The sequence below is a fragment of the Epinephelus moara genome, chromosome 22 (genome assembly GCF_006386435.1).
Source record: "Epinephelus moara isolate mb chromosome 22, YSFRI_EMoa_1.0, whole genome shotgun sequence".
In the NCBI taxonomy this organism is placed as follows: domain Eukaryota; kingdom Metazoa; phylum Chordata; class Actinopteri; order Perciformes; family Serranidae; genus Epinephelus; species Epinephelus moara.
The window spans coordinates 41,544,720-41,562,203 of NC_065527.1; the positions used below are offsets into that span (position 1 = coordinate 41,544,720).

At 39.2% G+C, this 17,484-nt stretch overlaps 1 protein-coding gene across 2 annotated transcripts in view; it reads left to right on the forward strand.

The window, feature by feature from the left end:
• LOC126384109 (fibrocystin-L-like) overlaps positions 1–17,484 on the forward strand; it is a 62,710-nt gene that overhangs the window by 33,878 nt on the left and 11,348 nt on the right. For both annotated transcript variants that reach the window (XM_050035015.1, XM_050035016.1), the window contains exons 42-63: positions 633–807; positions 1,196–1,352; positions 1,485–1,641; positions 2,020–2,229; positions 3,218–3,347; positions 4,466–4,707; positions 6,053–6,189; positions 6,376–7,405; positions 8,149–8,340; positions 8,598–8,749; positions 9,168–9,327; positions 9,870–10,041; positions 10,374–10,462; positions 10,616–10,779; positions 13,487–13,616; positions 14,568–14,686; positions 14,888–15,017; positions 15,352–15,525; positions 16,243–16,346; positions 16,855–16,981; positions 17,128–17,249; positions 17,331–17,421. In XM_050035015.1, the coding sequence (XP_049890972.1) occupies positions 633–807; positions 1,196–1,352; positions 1,485–1,641; positions 2,020–2,229; positions 3,218–3,347; positions 4,466–4,707; positions 6,053–6,189; positions 6,376–7,405; positions 8,149–8,340; positions 8,598–8,749; positions 9,168–9,327; positions 9,870–10,041; positions 10,374–10,462; positions 10,616–10,779; positions 13,487–13,616; positions 14,568–14,686; positions 14,888–15,017; positions 15,352–15,525; positions 16,243–16,346; positions 16,855–16,981; positions 17,128–17,249; positions 17,331–17,421 (4,164 nt within the window). The remainder of the gene's footprint in view (positions 1–632; positions 808–1,195; positions 1,353–1,484; positions 1,642–2,019; positions 2,230–3,217; positions 3,348–4,465; positions 4,708–6,052; positions 6,190–6,375; positions 7,406–8,148; positions 8,341–8,597; positions 8,750–9,167; positions 9,328–9,869; positions 10,042–10,373; positions 10,463–10,615; positions 10,780–13,486; positions 13,617–14,567; positions 14,687–14,887; positions 15,018–15,351; positions 15,526–16,242; positions 16,347–16,854; positions 16,982–17,127; positions 17,250–17,330; positions 17,422–17,484) is intronic.

Sequence of the window (17,484 nt, forward strand, 5' to 3'; positions counted from 1 at the left end):
CTTTAGGTGTCAGATCTTTCTCATGAGGAAAAATATACATGATTTTAAATAGAGATTTGGCCTCGTGAACAGCAGTTCAGGGAACAATCTCTTCATAAGGATCCATATTAGTTACTGTAGATTTTAAGTAGAGTCAGTAAACTAACAACACAGATATGTACACAGTATTTCTAATTTATTTATTAATTGTAATGCTGCCATTATGATGGGAGGCACAAAGAATTTTTATTGTCATATCTGAAGCCATGCCTATAATCTTCTATAACATCCCACAAACACAAAGTAATCATTAGACTGCTTCTCCCAATTAACACCTTTGTTTAAAGGTTGAAGAACACAGGGTTTTCTGGTCATTCTTTGTTAAGAATGTGTTCCTGCTCTCGACTCATGATGACAAACCAGTCCTGTCTAAGTTGAACTTTAAATTAAGTCTAATGGAGACAGACTGTCTATGAGGAATGTTGTCAGCCTTACATGTGAAATGATAGGCATGTCAGATAAGACAATAACTTGTCATGGACGATAAAGCATCTAAGGCTTGTTTGTTATCTCTGAGCACACATCTTAATTCTTCCTGTCCTTTTGTTGTTAAACTGTGTCTGTCTACTTGTTATTGCTCTGTCTGCTCTCAGAGACTCAATCAGTGGTGAGCTGCGTGGTTGCCGTCAACAACCAGATGGATTCCGTCAACATATCAAATGGCTACACCTACAAATCTCAGTTGACTCCCGTGATCACCGAGGTTTCTCCACGCAGAGGAGGCACAGCTGGAGGCACCCGGCTCACAATCACAGGCTCTGGTTTCAGGTGCAGTAAAGGAAGAGACTTTGCAGTGTACAGAGGACACAATGGAGAGTCACACCCAGATTATGAACCACTGGTTAAGAATTAACCGCTCAAGTTACACCACACAATTGTTTTTGTTTGATGGAATGTCTTGGCTTTCATTGCTGGTTAAATGCAAATACATGGTGTTACTTTTGGCACGTAATGATTTCCAATACACACCCAGAATGAGAAAAGTCATACTACAGTATATCACATAATTGCTATCTAGTATTCTATTGTTATGTTAGAGTTATGCTATTGTATCTTTTATATATTCTTATATATACATACAGTCATCTATCTGATCCATCTCTCTGTTATTTCATCAATTATTTATGTATTGTTCACTGTCTTTCCCTCCTTACAGCACCGACATGAATGAACTCAACGTGACCATCGCAGGCTCTGTGTGTGACGTTCAATCCACTAACAACACACACATCATCTGTGTTACGAACGCTCAGCGACAGTCACAGGAAACCAAAGTCAGAGTCAGCATAGGAGACCGAGGCATCGCCAATATGGTAAGAAAGGACAGTCAGAGCCCCTGACTTTACTCATAACACAGTGTCACGTCTGTTTCACATATATTGAGACTGATTTCATATCTCTATAATATATGCTTGTCTTAATCCAGTACTTTTCCTTTTCTTCAGGATAATGCAGATTTCTTCTACATTGACGTGTGGTCGTCCAGGTTCACGTGGGGCGGTCTGTCTCCACCTGAGAAGGGCTCGTTTGCCGTCATCTCCAAAGGCCAGACCATCCTGCTGGACACCAACACCCCTGTGCTGAAAATGCTCCTCATTCAAGGTACAAAAATGACTCTATAACAGGTCTTTTGAATATTTATCCATACAGACATTCTGAATTTGTATGATACAGATAAGTCTTTTCTAGATTCAAAATTTGTCAAATGTTTCTGCTCAAATCTTCTATTCACTCAAGAATGTTTAAGAAGTTAAATATATTCTATATACACAGTATATATAATTTTTGGGTGCAGCATTTGTAGGATCATTAGAGAGGCTGTTGATTTTTTTGCACAAAAACAAACAAGACTTTATTTGTCCCAATCAGGTAATATATTTAAATGACACCTCACATACAGTGTAAATGCACAGTACAAGAATATAAAACTCTTTTTGCAACCAGTATTTGGTTTGTAATTTGCTGTTTCCTTGTGCTCAGGAGGGTCGCTGATTTTTGATGAAGCGGACATTGAGCTGCAGGCGGAAAACATCCTGATTACAGATGGTGGACGGCTTCAGATCGGCCAGGAGGGGGCGCCATTCCAGCACAAAGCCATCATCACACTTCATGGAGACCTGCGGGCACCTGAACTTCCTGTCTACGGAGCCAAGACGCTGGCAGTCAGAGAGGGAGTGCTGGACCTGCATGGTATGAACACACACAAACATAGATGGAAAGATGAAAGGATCAATATGAAGCTACAGCCAGAAGCTGGTTAGCTTAGACTGGAAAGAAGGGGAAACTGTTAGCCTGGCTCTGACCAAAGAAAAATCTGCCTGCCAGCGCTTTTATAGAGTAAATAAAATCAGTTACACCTCATCAACTACAAAAAAAACATTGCTTCATTTAAATTGAAATTCAGAGGGGTTTTTTTTTTTTAAGAAATCTTAAAACACATTAACACAAATCAAACATTAGGAAAGATAAATGGGCCTATTCATAATTAAAATTAATTTACCACACTGTGTAGCGCTTATCCATAATGGCGAGGTGAACTAGTTAGCTAACAGTTACGTACGATTGAAACAAATTGGCCAGTTAGCTGTACTGTTTTTCCAAACGCACGGACAGTCTTGTGAGCCACAATGGTTTGTTATTGGCTTTTCAAGCAAGAGCCTCTGACACACCGTCCCTCCAGAAGCCACCAGTGCAAGTGCAGAGGGGGAGGCTAACACACTTAACCATCCTAAAACTGTTGGGACTTACTTTAGCAGCTACAAGCAAGCACATTCGGATATATTGAGAGAATCTCAAGTGCAGCTCAATTTTATACAGTTTATATAAGCAGTAGGGGGTCCCTGCTCTGTCTCTCTTTCAGCTAAGGGGGCCTGAAAAACATTGATAACCACTGCTTTAAAACATGTCTGGAGGGGGACTTTAAATAAGATTGTGAATTGTACTGAAGCATGCATTTGTTGTAAAAGGATCAGAATACTTCTTCCACTACAGTAATTTCCATTAAGCAACAGTTAAACAGAAATAGTCCTGACCCAAACATTCCAAAAGCGGTGATTACATGTCATTATGTCACATAATGGTAAGCTGACAGGGTCATTTGAGTCTTGTGTCCCGAAGGGGTGTTATTATTAGTGCCACCTCATCAGCCCTCCTCATTGTTGACAACCTGTTTCTCCAGGTATTCCAGTTCCTGTCCCCTGGACACATCTGGCCCAAACAGCAACCAGTGGCGCCGTCACACTAACTCTGATGAAAGCAGTGACATGGAAAGCTGGAGATGAAATTGTCATCGCTTCCACCGGCCACAGGTATAGCGAAGTCATGGATTCATGCATGTCGAAGCAGAAACCAAGATAATGGGGATTTTTTTTTCTTAAATACGGTTATTAATAAAGAAAGAAAATAACATCATATGAGAACTGAACCACAGTGACTGCTGCTAACTATGTTTTATCCACAAAACAATATGGCTGAGGTCTAATTTATTTATCTCCGTCATTTGTCGTCCTCCTGATTTAATAGACCAGACCTAGGATGCATCCCAGGACAATTATGAACATGTCCACAGCCTCAAATGTTCATCTCACAGAGCAAGATAACAGGAATTTAAATATACAAGAAATATAAATTTATACAGTAAAACAGAAGTGGTACCAAAAAATTGTGATATTTTAGAGCTCCCCATAAATTTTTCTTCTTTCCCCTTTTTGGAGAGCTAAAGTCTTTCAACCCTGGCCTTATGTGAAGTCAGTGACAATGATCAATAATCAGCCTAGAAAGTATAAAAATATAATTTTACAACTTAAATATGTCAAACAGTTTGGCTTAGAGTCTTAAAAATTTAAACCCTTTCCTCTCATCCTCACGGTTCCTGTATTTTTTGTGATTGAGTACATAAACAGAAAAACATGCACACACACACACACACACACACACACACACACACATACTCACACCTCCAGGCGGATGTGTGACAGGTTGTTTCATAACTGTGTGTGTGAAGTCAAGCACCCCCTGAAGACGATGTCAGGATTATACCTTAAATTAACCAAATCCTATGAAGTTGAAATAAATCTCAACAGAGCAGCACAGAAAAAGCACTCCTGGGAGATAAACATAGAAATAAATGAATACCTTATACACACATTCGCCTCCCCTTAAAGGTAAAAAAAAAAAAAAAAATCAAAATTTCACGCCAATAAAATATGATCACATAATTATTCAGCTGAAATTGTAGTTCTTATGTTAATATTTGCTGTCACAAGAAACACTAAAGGTCACAGGTGGATGGATTTACACATTTAATGATTTACACAGCTCTGAGTTAGCCAGTCTCATATACTGTATTACCATATATTCTGTAAATGGACACTGGTAAGACGATGTCATTGAGCTGCAGGAAGAAATCATTTGTTTCTTTTTTCAGACACAGTCAGAGAGAGAACGAGGTGAGGAGGATCGCCGCCGTGTCAGCCGATGGCATGACCCTAACCCTGACCGAGCCGCTCAAGTACACTCACCTCGGGGTGACTGTCACACTGCCTGATGGTACTGTGTTTGAGGGCAGAGCTGAAGTGGGTCTCCTCACCAGGAACATCTTGGTACGAGGCTCCCAACACCAAGAGTGGAATGACAAGATAGAAGCCTGCCCCGATGGCTTCAATACAGGTACTGTGTTATAACTTTTTGCTGATTTAATTTGACACAAAACGCTGTGTCAAAGTTAGGAATGAGAGGCATAAAGCCGCTGTCAGATAGAGAGAAGAGTTTGCTATATGCATTTTCTGTTTTTTATAGATTGTTTTGTCAGGTGAAGTTAAAACATGGAAACTTGCCATCCTTTTCTCACAAAACCTGGAGTGGTGTCACTGCTGTGTCTTTATGTCAAGGCTTTGGTTCCCAGGCAATAGCCAGTATTGAGGGGGATTAAGTATGTTGGGAGGTCCATCCACCCCTTCTCAGAAAAAAATAAAACAAACATTAAACATTTGAAAAATCATTTCTTATTATTTTATACTCATATACTCATTTCCTAATTTTCCTATATTGTTCATCATAAGCAAGTAAAGATATGAAATATATTATGTAAATATGCAATAAATAAACACGACTATTGTCTACATAAATTACACAGGCAGCGCAACATAAAGGACACTTTAACACTCATATTATATTTTAATTTTCCACATATATTGATATGAAAGTAATGAAATATTTGAAACAAAAACATTTGAAAGTAATGAAGAAGAAGAAGAATTCTTCCAGTGACCTTGTTTACCTTGACCTTGTAACTTGAATCTTGAATAATGGTGCTCACAAGCATTATTCAACTAACTTTAATGTCTTTATTGTGTTATATTTGTCATATACCCTACATGAGGTCTGTGTAAAGTGCCAGTCTTTTATGTTGCCCAGCAGACAGTAGTGGCTTTCATTTATTGCATATTCATATAGTACGTTGTATAGATGTATACTTGCTTATGACATATTATATTATATTATATTATATTATATTATATTATATTATATTATATTATAGGAAATTAGGTTGTCAGATCTGGTGTCCCCCAGTGTTGACTCCATGGCTATGGCCTTGCGCTATGTTAAGGCTGCAACTAAACATTATTCTCATTATCAGCTAACCTGCTAATATCCCAGAGCCTGGAGTGACTAAAACCAAGAAAATATCAGAGGGTGGTGAAATTTTTGCTTGAAAAAAATAAATAAAATTTGATTGTTAATAAACTGATTCATCCACTAATTGTTTCTTTACTCTAGGTTAACACGTGGTAATTTAAAAAGTAAGATACTGTGAACTTTTGAAATTGTAGAAATATAATAGTTTTTAGAGCAATTCAACAAAGACACAAAATTAAAAGATATGACGTGCATTGTATACTTGACTCCTACAATTTGGGCATCATTTTGTTTAATTATATTGACATACTAAAAGCACGGTGTAGTATATTATCACAGGGGTTAACATTAACATCTTTCTGTCTCTGTGCTGCAGGTGAATTCGCAACTCAAACCTGTTTCCAAGGGCGGTTTGGAGAAGAAATCGGCAGTGATGAGTATGGAGGCTGCATCATGTTCCACGCACCCAGACCAAATGAGAATCTTGCAATCGGCAGACTGGAATATGTTGAGGTGAAATGCTTCAAACTGTTTTACTGCTGAAACTCTTTTTTTACAGCTGACTTTTAGTGAAAGGATTAGTCTTGTTTTTTTTTTTAAATCTCCTCAGTCTCACAATGTTTTCATTTTTGTTCCTTTTGTATGCACTTAGTATGTACCAAAAATTGAAATGATAAACTTAATGCTTTTATGCAACAGGTCTTCCATGCAGGACAGGCCTTCAGGCTGGGACGTTATCCCATTCACTGGCATCTGATGGGAGACATCGACTACAAGTCATATGTTCGGGGTTGTGCCATCCATCAGACCTTCAACAGGGCCGTAACCATCCACAACACCCACCGGCTACTGGTGGAGCACAACGTCATCTACAACATCAAGGGTGGGGCCTTCTTCATCGAGGATGGCATCGAGACAAAGAACATCCTGCAGTACAACTTGGCTGTGTTTGTCAAACAAAGCACCAGCCTGCTAAATGACGATGTCACTCCAGCCGCCTACTGGGTCACCAACCCTGACAACATCATCCGCCACAACGCCGCTGCTGGAGGCACCCATTTTGGCTTCTGGTACCGCATGCACAGGCACCCCGATGGCCCGTCCTATGACAGAAACATCTGCCAGAAGAAGGTCCCTCTCGGTGAGTTTTACAACAACACCGTGCACTCTCAGGGCTGGTTTGGCCTTTGGATCTTTGTAGACTTCAACCCCATGAAGGGAGGACACTGCTGGTCCAATACCCCCGAGCCCGCTGTCTTCAACTCCCTCACCACCTGGAACTGTGAGAAAGGTGCAGAGTGGGTCAATGTGGGCGCTGTGCAGTTCAACAACTTTGTCATGGTCAACAATGAGAAAGCTGGTATTGAAGCCAAGCGCATCTTGCAGTGGGCGGTAAGTGGCTTTGGAGAGGAAGGAGGGGCGATGATGTCAAACAGCACCATTGTGGGCCATGTGGACGAGCTTGAACTGGGAGATGACTTCTGCACACACAGAGGTATCATCGCACCATTGGATGATGGCCTCAGCGTCCATAACACCAAATTCATCAACTTCGACCGCAGCTCTTGCGCAGCCATTGGGGTGGCCAGAATCGATGGGACATGTATTGATCGTTGTGGTGGCTGGGCTGTCAGGTTTAGTGGTATCGAGTACTTCAACTCACCCCACAAGGCCGGCTTCAGGTGGGAGCATGAGGTGCAGCTGGTGGACACTGACGGCTCCCTCACAGGTACTTTTTAATCTCTTGCTGTTCATTTTTTGAATGCACATATTTATCACATATTATGTTGAACCATCAGATAATCAGTCTGCATGTTTGTTATTGTCAACAAATCCCTTGAAAAGACCAAAGCCTACAATACGTCCCTACCTTGTCTGTAACACTCAGCTTATTGGTTCCTACTGAAGAAAATAGGGGTAAAATATATAGTTTTATTTTTGACAGTTTTTTTTTTTTTTACTAAATGTTTCTCACACAGCTTTGAATAGTGCATTTGATTGGGACTATTTTCTGTGGTGGATTAATACACATTTAGAGACCTTTTTAAATGATGTCTGGTCTGAAGTGCATGGTGCAAGTGCATTTAGGCGCTTGGGGTAAAGGGGGTGTATTTAGGCCCTTGATTAATCACAGGTTTGTTTTGAGCATAACATGAATTCAACCAAATACAGCGTCAATACCAGACGCCTACACCTATCACATTGTTATTTACATGGAGGATTTAGCAAATTAGAGAAGTGAGCATTTTGCATTGCGAACCCGCCCGTATAAGTGCATCTTAGTATCTGAATAATGTGTCCTTTATAAAGATGGAAAATGAAATGAATCAGAAACACAGACATATTATCAATATGATTACATTTTTATCACCATAAAAGGTTAAAAAGTCAGGTTGTTGCAGCTGAAGTGGGCTTATCCTTCATCCCTGCATCATCCTAATCTCTTTGTCACCCATGTTTCCTTGTTTTCAGGAAACATTGACCACAAAGTTGTGCCTATGAGCGGCTTGCTGGATCCTGCTCACTGTTCCCAGAGTTCCGAGTGGAGTGTGGCTTTCCCCGGTGCTGTGTGCGATGAGACAGTCAACTTCCATCGTTTGGCGTTAAACAACCCAACACCTGACTCTCTGAGGGCCAAAGATGTCATCTTAACCAACTCACATGGTATTACACAGTCAGACTTTCTACATGTCATGTCGTAGTTGCAGAAGCAGCGGCCTATATTTTAATCTTTATTGACCTCTACTGGTGATTTGTAGGAATTGCACAAGATCTCTGTCATGAACTCTACTGCAGGAAAAAAACTTTTACAATAAAATTAAGTGAGGTGTAACCCTATATATAGATGTATTTGTAATATAAATCTGTCTTGTCTGTTATTTGTATTTTTAAATGTGCTGTTTTTAAACTCTCTATTACAGGCACCAGTGCGGTTCCCTATTTAAAGAAACGAATTACTCATAAGTTTGGCTGGATGGCCATGCTGCCCTCTGGACAAACGTACAGGTGGTTCTTTGACGACATGGATCATATCACCAACATCACTTACATTGCAAAATTCTATGGCTTCAAGGTGAGTGAAAGATCATTCACTTGATAGTAATGTATAATACTGTGCAATAATCTGCTCTTTTTTATTTTATATTCACTTATTCTATTTTTGCATATATAATTAACATTTTTTGAAGTATTGAACATATTTGTACATATTTCTAATTGTTGTTTCTATAAGTTGTGTTATATATTGTAGCATAATTCACATTTATTTCATTCTTTTTATTTTATATTTCTATATTTTTTTATTATATTTCTAAGTTCTCTGTGCCTATATACAGTATAAGACCAACTATAACATGTCTAAATAAAATGTTCTGATTCTTATAGATAGAAGCAAATAACAGGATGACACTATATAAGTGTACATCAAATATTAAACAAATTCTCTGCTTATTTACTGACGCTTTTTGCTTGTACTTTTCTTTATCAAACAGTCAGATCAGTATGTGATCATCAACCACAACTTCACACAGAGTCCTGATAGATTCCATATCATTGACGATAGAAACGGCTCGTCCACACCGCTGAGCTTCAGCGACAACGAGAACGGAGACTGGTACTTCGACGACAGCTCCAACAACCTCTACTATATCGGTTAGACACTCTTTAATGTAAATCTGTTGATTTTATGCTTATTTTAATGACTGATTGATCATCAAGTTTTTTAAGCAAAAATGCCAAACATGGACTGATCTCAAATGTGAGAATTTGATGCTTTTCTCGTGGGGTTTGGAACTGTTGGTCAGACAAAACAAACTTGTGATGGGCATTTTCACTATTTTTTGACATTTTACAAAATAAAAAAATCAATAGATTAAAAAAGAATAATAACTTTTTTTATTATAGCTCATAGATTGGGCAGCAGGACTGTTGGCTGCTTAAACATATACAGGGAGGTTATTTGAAACAGGAACTATTTAATCTGTTGGTATTTTTTGTCTGTTTTTGGGAAAAAATAGCAAGTAAGTATACGCAGTATAGTTCTTTATATGATACCTTTAAAAACGACACTTGTCAGACCTGCCTAATTATGTCCATTATTTTCATTAGCAGTGTTATTGCTATCGGTTTAAATCCACATCAGAACGCCATTGGATTTTATGATGACCACAAGCTGTAATTTTTTGTGTCTGCAGTATCTGGGAAGAGAAGTGAGCGCAGGCGTCGTAACAGCGTTGACCGCTCTTTGAGGGACACCAAGGTGAACTTAGGGGTCTACCGCTGCTTCTACCCTAACTGCATCGCACCAACACCACCACCTCCAGCCACGCTTCCCCCTTTACCCAGCCACCGGCCAGAAAACTTCATGTACGTTTAACCTCCTCTTCAACATGTTAATCATGACCAGGAAGAATTCGAACACAGCTCATTTCCTTCCTCCACTTATTCTGTTACTTACATAATACAATAATTTGAAAAATACTTTGTTACAAGTAAGAGTACTACATTCAGAATCTTATTTAAGTAAAATTATGTAAGTATTAATAGCAAAGTAAAAGTACTTATGACGATGAACAGCCCGATGCATAGTGTTATATATTATCACTGATGCATTAATGTGAGCAGCACTTGTTTATTTTTATGTTTGTTTGTTTGTTTTTGCAAACTTAAATGCGCTTTGTTCATGTGTTTCTCTCTAGTCTGTGGTCTGATGCCTCGTTCTGGGAAAATTCAGCTGAGAATAACTTCACTGTACCAGAAGAGGGCGCTGATGTGGTCATCCCGTCAGGTAATTTTGAACAACAGAATTTCATATTGTTGAATGGTTCATCGTGGTGACAGTGTTGCTTTTTAATTCATAATACAAACAAAAATTTTGTATGAACCATCACATAGTAGAAAACTGTAATGATAATACCTTTGTATACCAATCACACCACAGGGGAGTGGGTGGTTTTGGACAGTGACACTCCTCCCCTCAACAAGCTGACGGTCATTGGAGTTCTGGAGATCCCCGACAACATGGGAAACTCGTCCTCCAGACCTGCTCGTTCTGCACCTGAATACAGCACTGTGGTGATAGATGCTGTCTACATCTCCATCCAGGTCTGTGTCATCAGTAATCTCTCTCAATACCACAATTATCTAGATTAGGGGTCAGCAAACTTTCTGATATGATTTGCCATTTAATCTTCTTGTTAATCAGTGTGCCATATCAATATAATGTCAATCCTCTGTCCTCAAAATGCCCCATAAAAACTCTGGCTATATCCTCACCTTTTATTGTTTGAGTCATTGGTTTCAATAAACAGCAGAGCTCTTCCCTCACAGTCAAATCACAGTATCCCACTATGACCGCCAAACGTGGTATGTCATTCATATCCACGCTCTCATCAAGGGCAATTCTTAAGTTGCAAACCCTCCATGTATTTCTGTCCCTTTGAATCATTCTGTCTCTCCTCTCTAAATTCTGAGGTTTTGCAAGTCACTGAACGCAGCACAAAACTCTTCATTAGTTCCTTTTTCCCTTGCCTGCAGTTTGTAGGGTTTTGAATTGCAGGATGGATAATTGATAAGTCGATCCAATTAGAGCTGATCAGATCGATGGATAGGAGGAGCAGCTTTTTGTGTGTGAAAGCAAACTTTTAGACCCGAGACAACTTTCACCTTCACTGCTGTTGTTTATGAAATAGCGATGATGTGAAGGTGATGACGGAAACTCCGCTGACACCGTCTTGCTTGTATACAGAAAAGGTTTATTACAAGAAGTACAGCATCAAATCAAGCACCTAGGATTGCCTGAGAGAGGGTTCGAAGCCAATATAAACTGCTCTGAATAACAGCCCCAACTACCCTGCTTATATAGGTTGGTTGTTTTTGTGAAATGTGAGACAAAATGAAACAGATGACAGAGAGACACCCTAGTTGGACTTCACCAATCCTTGACCTGGGCCATAAATACCTTCTTGACCCTGGGCCCCTAACTGGTCATCTGACCCAGGGCGTCACAGTAGAATTTCAGATACTACACTGCGCCTGGCATTCTGCTGCTCCTTCTGTGCACACAGAGTTCACACACAATGAATGGTAGGCTTTATGTATTTCAACAGTGCTCCTCATGAACGCTCCATCACCAAAAACAGAAATCAAAACAGGGCAACCAATATCAAAAAACTCTCTTGCATGCTCACTGCTAATGAGCCTTACAGCATGCAAGTGGTGGCACGCAGGCCCAAGGTTGCCAATCCCTGACCCAGATTAGCACTTTAAAATGTTATTTCTTTTGAGAGTTTAACTTTCACTTTTAATGCTGTAACCTAGTGTTGTCAAGACACTGCCATTTCTAACTTTGAGACAAAACCTTAAAGAATATTGATTCTTTTGACCGTGAGGAATAGTTGACATTGAGGGCATACAATTTAAATTTTTTTATTAAAAGATAAATATAACAAGGATCTAACATGACAGCGATGGCTTTTCTTTTCTTGCTTAGTAGCAGAAAACAGAAGAATATATGAAGTAAACATAAACAATAAGAGAGCGAGAAAGCACACCAGGCAATAGTATATTGTTTGAAATATTCAGAGTTGATACAAATCAACAAATATTTTTTTCAACACTGCTGCATACAAGTCCTCCTCCCCCCACTGTTCACATGATAACAACATGACCATTGCTTAAATTCTGTCAGCTCCAATTGGTGTATTTTTCGGGGGAATTGCGATGAGAACGGCCACTGTAAAGACACTGGAATATCCTGCAGGTCAAAGCATTCCTCATTTGTTCTGAGGTGAACCTATTTCAGAAGATTACACAGCACTATCATGTACAGGCAGCGGGTCAGTTGTTTGAGAGCAGCGCGACTCATCAGATCAGTTCCACTATTCACGTTATTGTAGTGGAGTGTGTGGTGATACACACATAAAATATGGAACACTGGAATCATAGTGCGAAACTGTGTGTGAGTCTGTGTTCATACTGTAAATGATAATTTAGAACTTTTTCAGGTGTTGCCTTTGCTTCATTACTCCACTTACTCTTAAGTATGATCCAGAAATATATTCTCCCTAAAAGTCACGTGACTCTGAAAATGCTGGTTACATTTGTTTAAAATTGTACAACAACATTAGAGAGTGCCAAAATTATTACAGTAACCTGAAACGAAACCCCCTCAGTCTGCCGAGGGTTAATGACGTACACCTGGGGGCACTTGTTAGCCTGTTCCAATGTGTGTTCACTGAATGCTAGGAAGGACTCAATGCCTTGCCTCTGGAGGATCCTTCCTTGGAAGGACTCATCCTACCAAGGAAGGATCCTTGATTTTGAGAAACACCAACAGACTAAATATACAAGGGAAACAAGGGTGTTAACAAGCAACAGGTGACAACAAGGCTGATGAGGGACAGGTGAAACAAATCAGGGCACAGCAGACACTCAAAAAGACAGGAAGTGAAGTTGACAATGAAAGGAGAGGTGAGTACATCAAAATAAAACAGGAAACACTACAAATAAACCCTTGAACCATGACAGCATATTGATTTAAATTCTGCGTTAATGTAAAAGTGACTAAAGCTGGCAAAGAAATGTAGAGGAATAAAAAGTACAATATTTGCCTCCAAAATGTGGTGGAGTAGCAGTATGAAGTAGCATAAAATGAAAATACTTAGGTAAAGTAGCCTGTAAGTGTCTCAAAATTGTACTTGAGTACTTTGGTTACATACCAACACTGAAATCAACAGATGATCTGTATAAAAGGAGAAAGCTGATGCCCAGGACAGCTTGTTTAATGAGGTGATGTATGCGGCTGTTTTAGGGCGGCAGGCTGATTGCAGGATGGGAAGACGAGCCGTTCAGAGGTCAACTGTACATCAGACTGAGAGGAGACCACCGCACACCTGACTGGCCTCTGCCCAATGGACCAAACCAGGGATCCAAAGTCCTGGGTGAGAAAACAGCATCAGAATGAACTAATATACAATTTATTTTGTATTGCAAGAGAATTTCATGCAACATTGTAGTGTTTTGATTTTAATATTTTCTGCTTACGGAGATCAACAGTATTGTCACACATTTATAAAAGTATTGTTTTATGCAATACATGTAGTAATATATTTACAAAATGTTGTAGATTATTCTGCTGTATCTTACATGAAATATAGAAGCAATACTTTTTTTCTCATCATATTTTAAGAAAAAAAGAACACATGCATGTACTGTAAACTCTTACACATACCCATACATACATATGCTTCTACTCTCACATGCAGACAACACATAAACATATACTACATTTATACTTACTTCTACAAATGTACATATGTGCACGTTTGTTAAGTAAAATAAAATAAAATAATACAATTTAGGCAAACATAAAAGGTAGAGGGGAAAGAGGAAGAAGAAAAAGACATACCAAATAACACTAATGATCATACTGAGGAACCAGGAGTAGTTACTGCACTATTGAATAACTAGAAATGTGAACAGACATACACATCCTCAATCCAGGATTCCCAGCAGCTTTCAAACTAGTCTCACTAAAGCAAATTATCATTTCTCCATTATTGTACAAAAGTTTCATTTATTACATGAAATAAATCCTCAACCAGATGCTTCCAAATATTTTAAATATGTCATGAAAATATACTTTATTATATTATTTATGATAAATCAGCATATTAATGTTTTATAATTGATAAATAACCAAATGAAGCTAGATTTTAGTCATAACCTTTTTAGATTGTATGATAGTTTAATAAAACTATGTTGATTATCAGCTGTGAATGTGGAATTTATCACACCCAATAAATGATACCATAATATAAATTTTCCCAGATTAGAGGGATGCTGTGTAAGGTGTCACATGTTTCAGATCTTACTCTGTGTGTGTTTCACAGGTGTGTTTGGAACACTGGAGCTCTATGGACTACCCCACAACGTTTACCATACCAAACTGGCTGCCACTGCTGACGCTGGATCCAACACTCTGACCCTGTCGGAGTCTGTCGATTGGCAGGTCGGCTTGCTTTCCTTTTACTTTTAATTTTGTGTTTGTGTATTGACATGTAAAGGTTTTCTAAGCAAAAGTAATCAAATAAAAATTGTTTATGTGGTTAACTCTGTACCACATTTAGAGTAAAATCTCATACGACTGCTGCAAACGCTTGTATTCATCCATGTGATTATGTGTTTGCTTGTGTGTTTGTTGTGTGTGCAGGTTGGAGACGAGGTCGTCATCTCCACCTCCAGCTACAACCCGTGGGAGACAGAAAAACGTGAGATCTCCGCCGTGTCAGCAGACGGCCTCGTCCTGACCTTGAACCAGCCTTTGACCCACGCTCACATCGGTCAGTTCAACACCACTGTCTGTACAGACAGCTTATGTCTCCAGAGCTGCAAAAGGATGTTAAACGCACTGCAATGATTTGTGACATTTGTGTATTATTTAATATCCATGTTACAATTTGCCAACAAGATATTCAGCTTGTTGGCACATTTTAAACTTTTTTACATCTGTTGTTAGATTACATTAAAATGACTCTTTTATGTGATAGATTCAATTTGAACCACTGTGTCCAGACAATGTTCAGCAAATCAAACTGCTTTCAAATGTGTGGTGTGCATTTTTATCATATTATACTGTAAAGCACTAACAGAACTCTTTTCCCTCACTCTCTTCAGGTGAGACTTACTCTGTCTCAGGTACATCGCTCTCCTACACTCTGGCGGCTGATGTTGCTCTCGTGACCAGAAATATTAAGATCATTGGTGAAGACTATCCAGAAATGATGCAGGAGTCGTTTGGAGCCAGAGTTCTGGTAGGCACCTACTCCTGGGATGGCATCGACTATAAAGGTACGTTTTTTTATTAAGTGTGTAAAATTGGATTTCTTTTCTCACAGAATACGGTGTTGACTGTATTGGTTAGTTGAATTAGCTGTAACGTTGTTATGTTACAGCTAATTCAACTAACCAGTACAGTCAACATGTAGATTAGAACCAGGAGCATCTGCAGTTGGTTTTTGAGCTGCACGCAGTGAGAGTGAAATGTTGTTGCAGCGTTATTGTCCCCTTCAGAAGCTGAAAAAAGTTCACACCCCCCAACCCCACTTTTTTATCAATCATTAACAATAATTGGATGAAGCAACTAATAAAATAGGATCCATGTTGAATTTAAGTGAATGAAGTTCAGCACGATAGCATCAGCAATCTCTTGTTCGTTTATTTTTGCTATATAAATCATTCAACTTTGTGTCTCCGCTGGTCATCCACACCCCACCTGCTGACTTTATGCCCCACCAGAACGATGCAGAACCACTGGGTTAATTGGTGTGAATGTTTTTCTCTATATGTCAGCCCTGTGATACTCCTTTCCAGGGCGTACCCCATCTCTTGCCCCTGAATAGGATAAGCGGTTACAGATAATAGAGGGTTAATAAATGATTATTATTTCATATGAACAATATAAAGTGCATAGATGTATATACTATATATTCAGCCTTGGTATGGCTTTGCCTTCATTTATATTCAAACACAATGACCACATCATTGTTTGGTGTTTTATTTGTAAAGGCAAAGCTCAGATCAGCAACGTGGAGTTCTTCCAGTCTGGTCAGGAAGGCTGGACCGACGACACCGACCCTCGTTACTCTGTGGCCTTCCTCAACCTGGGAGAGGTACAGCAACACACACACACACACACACACACACACACACACACACACACACACTAACATTAAAATATAAGGACTACAGAACAACAAATGTGGAGGCTACATACACTTAAAAATGTGTTCACATAAATGCTTTGGATTAAAGAGTCCTCTAAATTGTGTGTATGTTAGACATGTCCACCACACATTTGCATTACTACTCTTTTAGATTTGGTCACAGATTGATTTTTGTTTTTTGACAGGAGTAGTATCCAGCATATCATCTAAGATGTAGAATTGTAGCTCTCAAAAATTTACGATTTTTTAATGCAATTGAAAACAGCAAAAAAAAGTCTTTCTTCTACATCATCTAACTGGATCACAGAGCTGGAATTATACTATTTTATCTCTTGTAACATTCAGCAGGAGTTCACATGACCACTAGGTGTTGTTTAGACGTGTTGCGGCCACTACTAAGAAGGAAATATCTGTTGAATTAAGAAAATGCAAAATTTTGTGTGTGTGTTTTCAGATTTCAGAAGATGAGACATACATTCAGGGCTGCGCGTTCCATGACGGCTTCGCTCCAGCCATCGGTGTCTTTGGGACGGAGGGACTGAACATTGACAATAACGTCATCCACCGCACTGTCGGAGAAGGTAAACACCGCACTGTCAAAATGAGTTACAAATGCTGTACAGTTTACACATTGTGCCAGATTATCCAAATTGAATGTAAGTGAAGTGATTGTCTTCAGCACTGAATGAGGAGCATTTAAAGTATTAAAATGTATCCCTGTTTGCAGCTATAAGAATTTGGGGCAACAGGATAACACTGCGATTTAACCTCGTGATGTTCTCACTTTGGCCTGGATCATATCAGGACAGAGAGGAGCCCTTCAACTTTAACTGGAACGCTGCTGTCGAGGTCTGTCCTCTCAAAATACCAGATAAACCACTTATAAAAATCAGTGGCTGCATTTATGATCTTTGCTTATTTTTGTTTTAGGTCATTGAGGGGACAAATGTTGTGCTGCAGAATAACATTGTGGCAGGTTACGAGAGAGTCGCTTATCGCATCAATGGTGAACCATGTCCAGGTAACAGAAATGTATGGAGATAGATTTAACTATCATTAAAGTGATAGTGGACGTTTTCTGTGT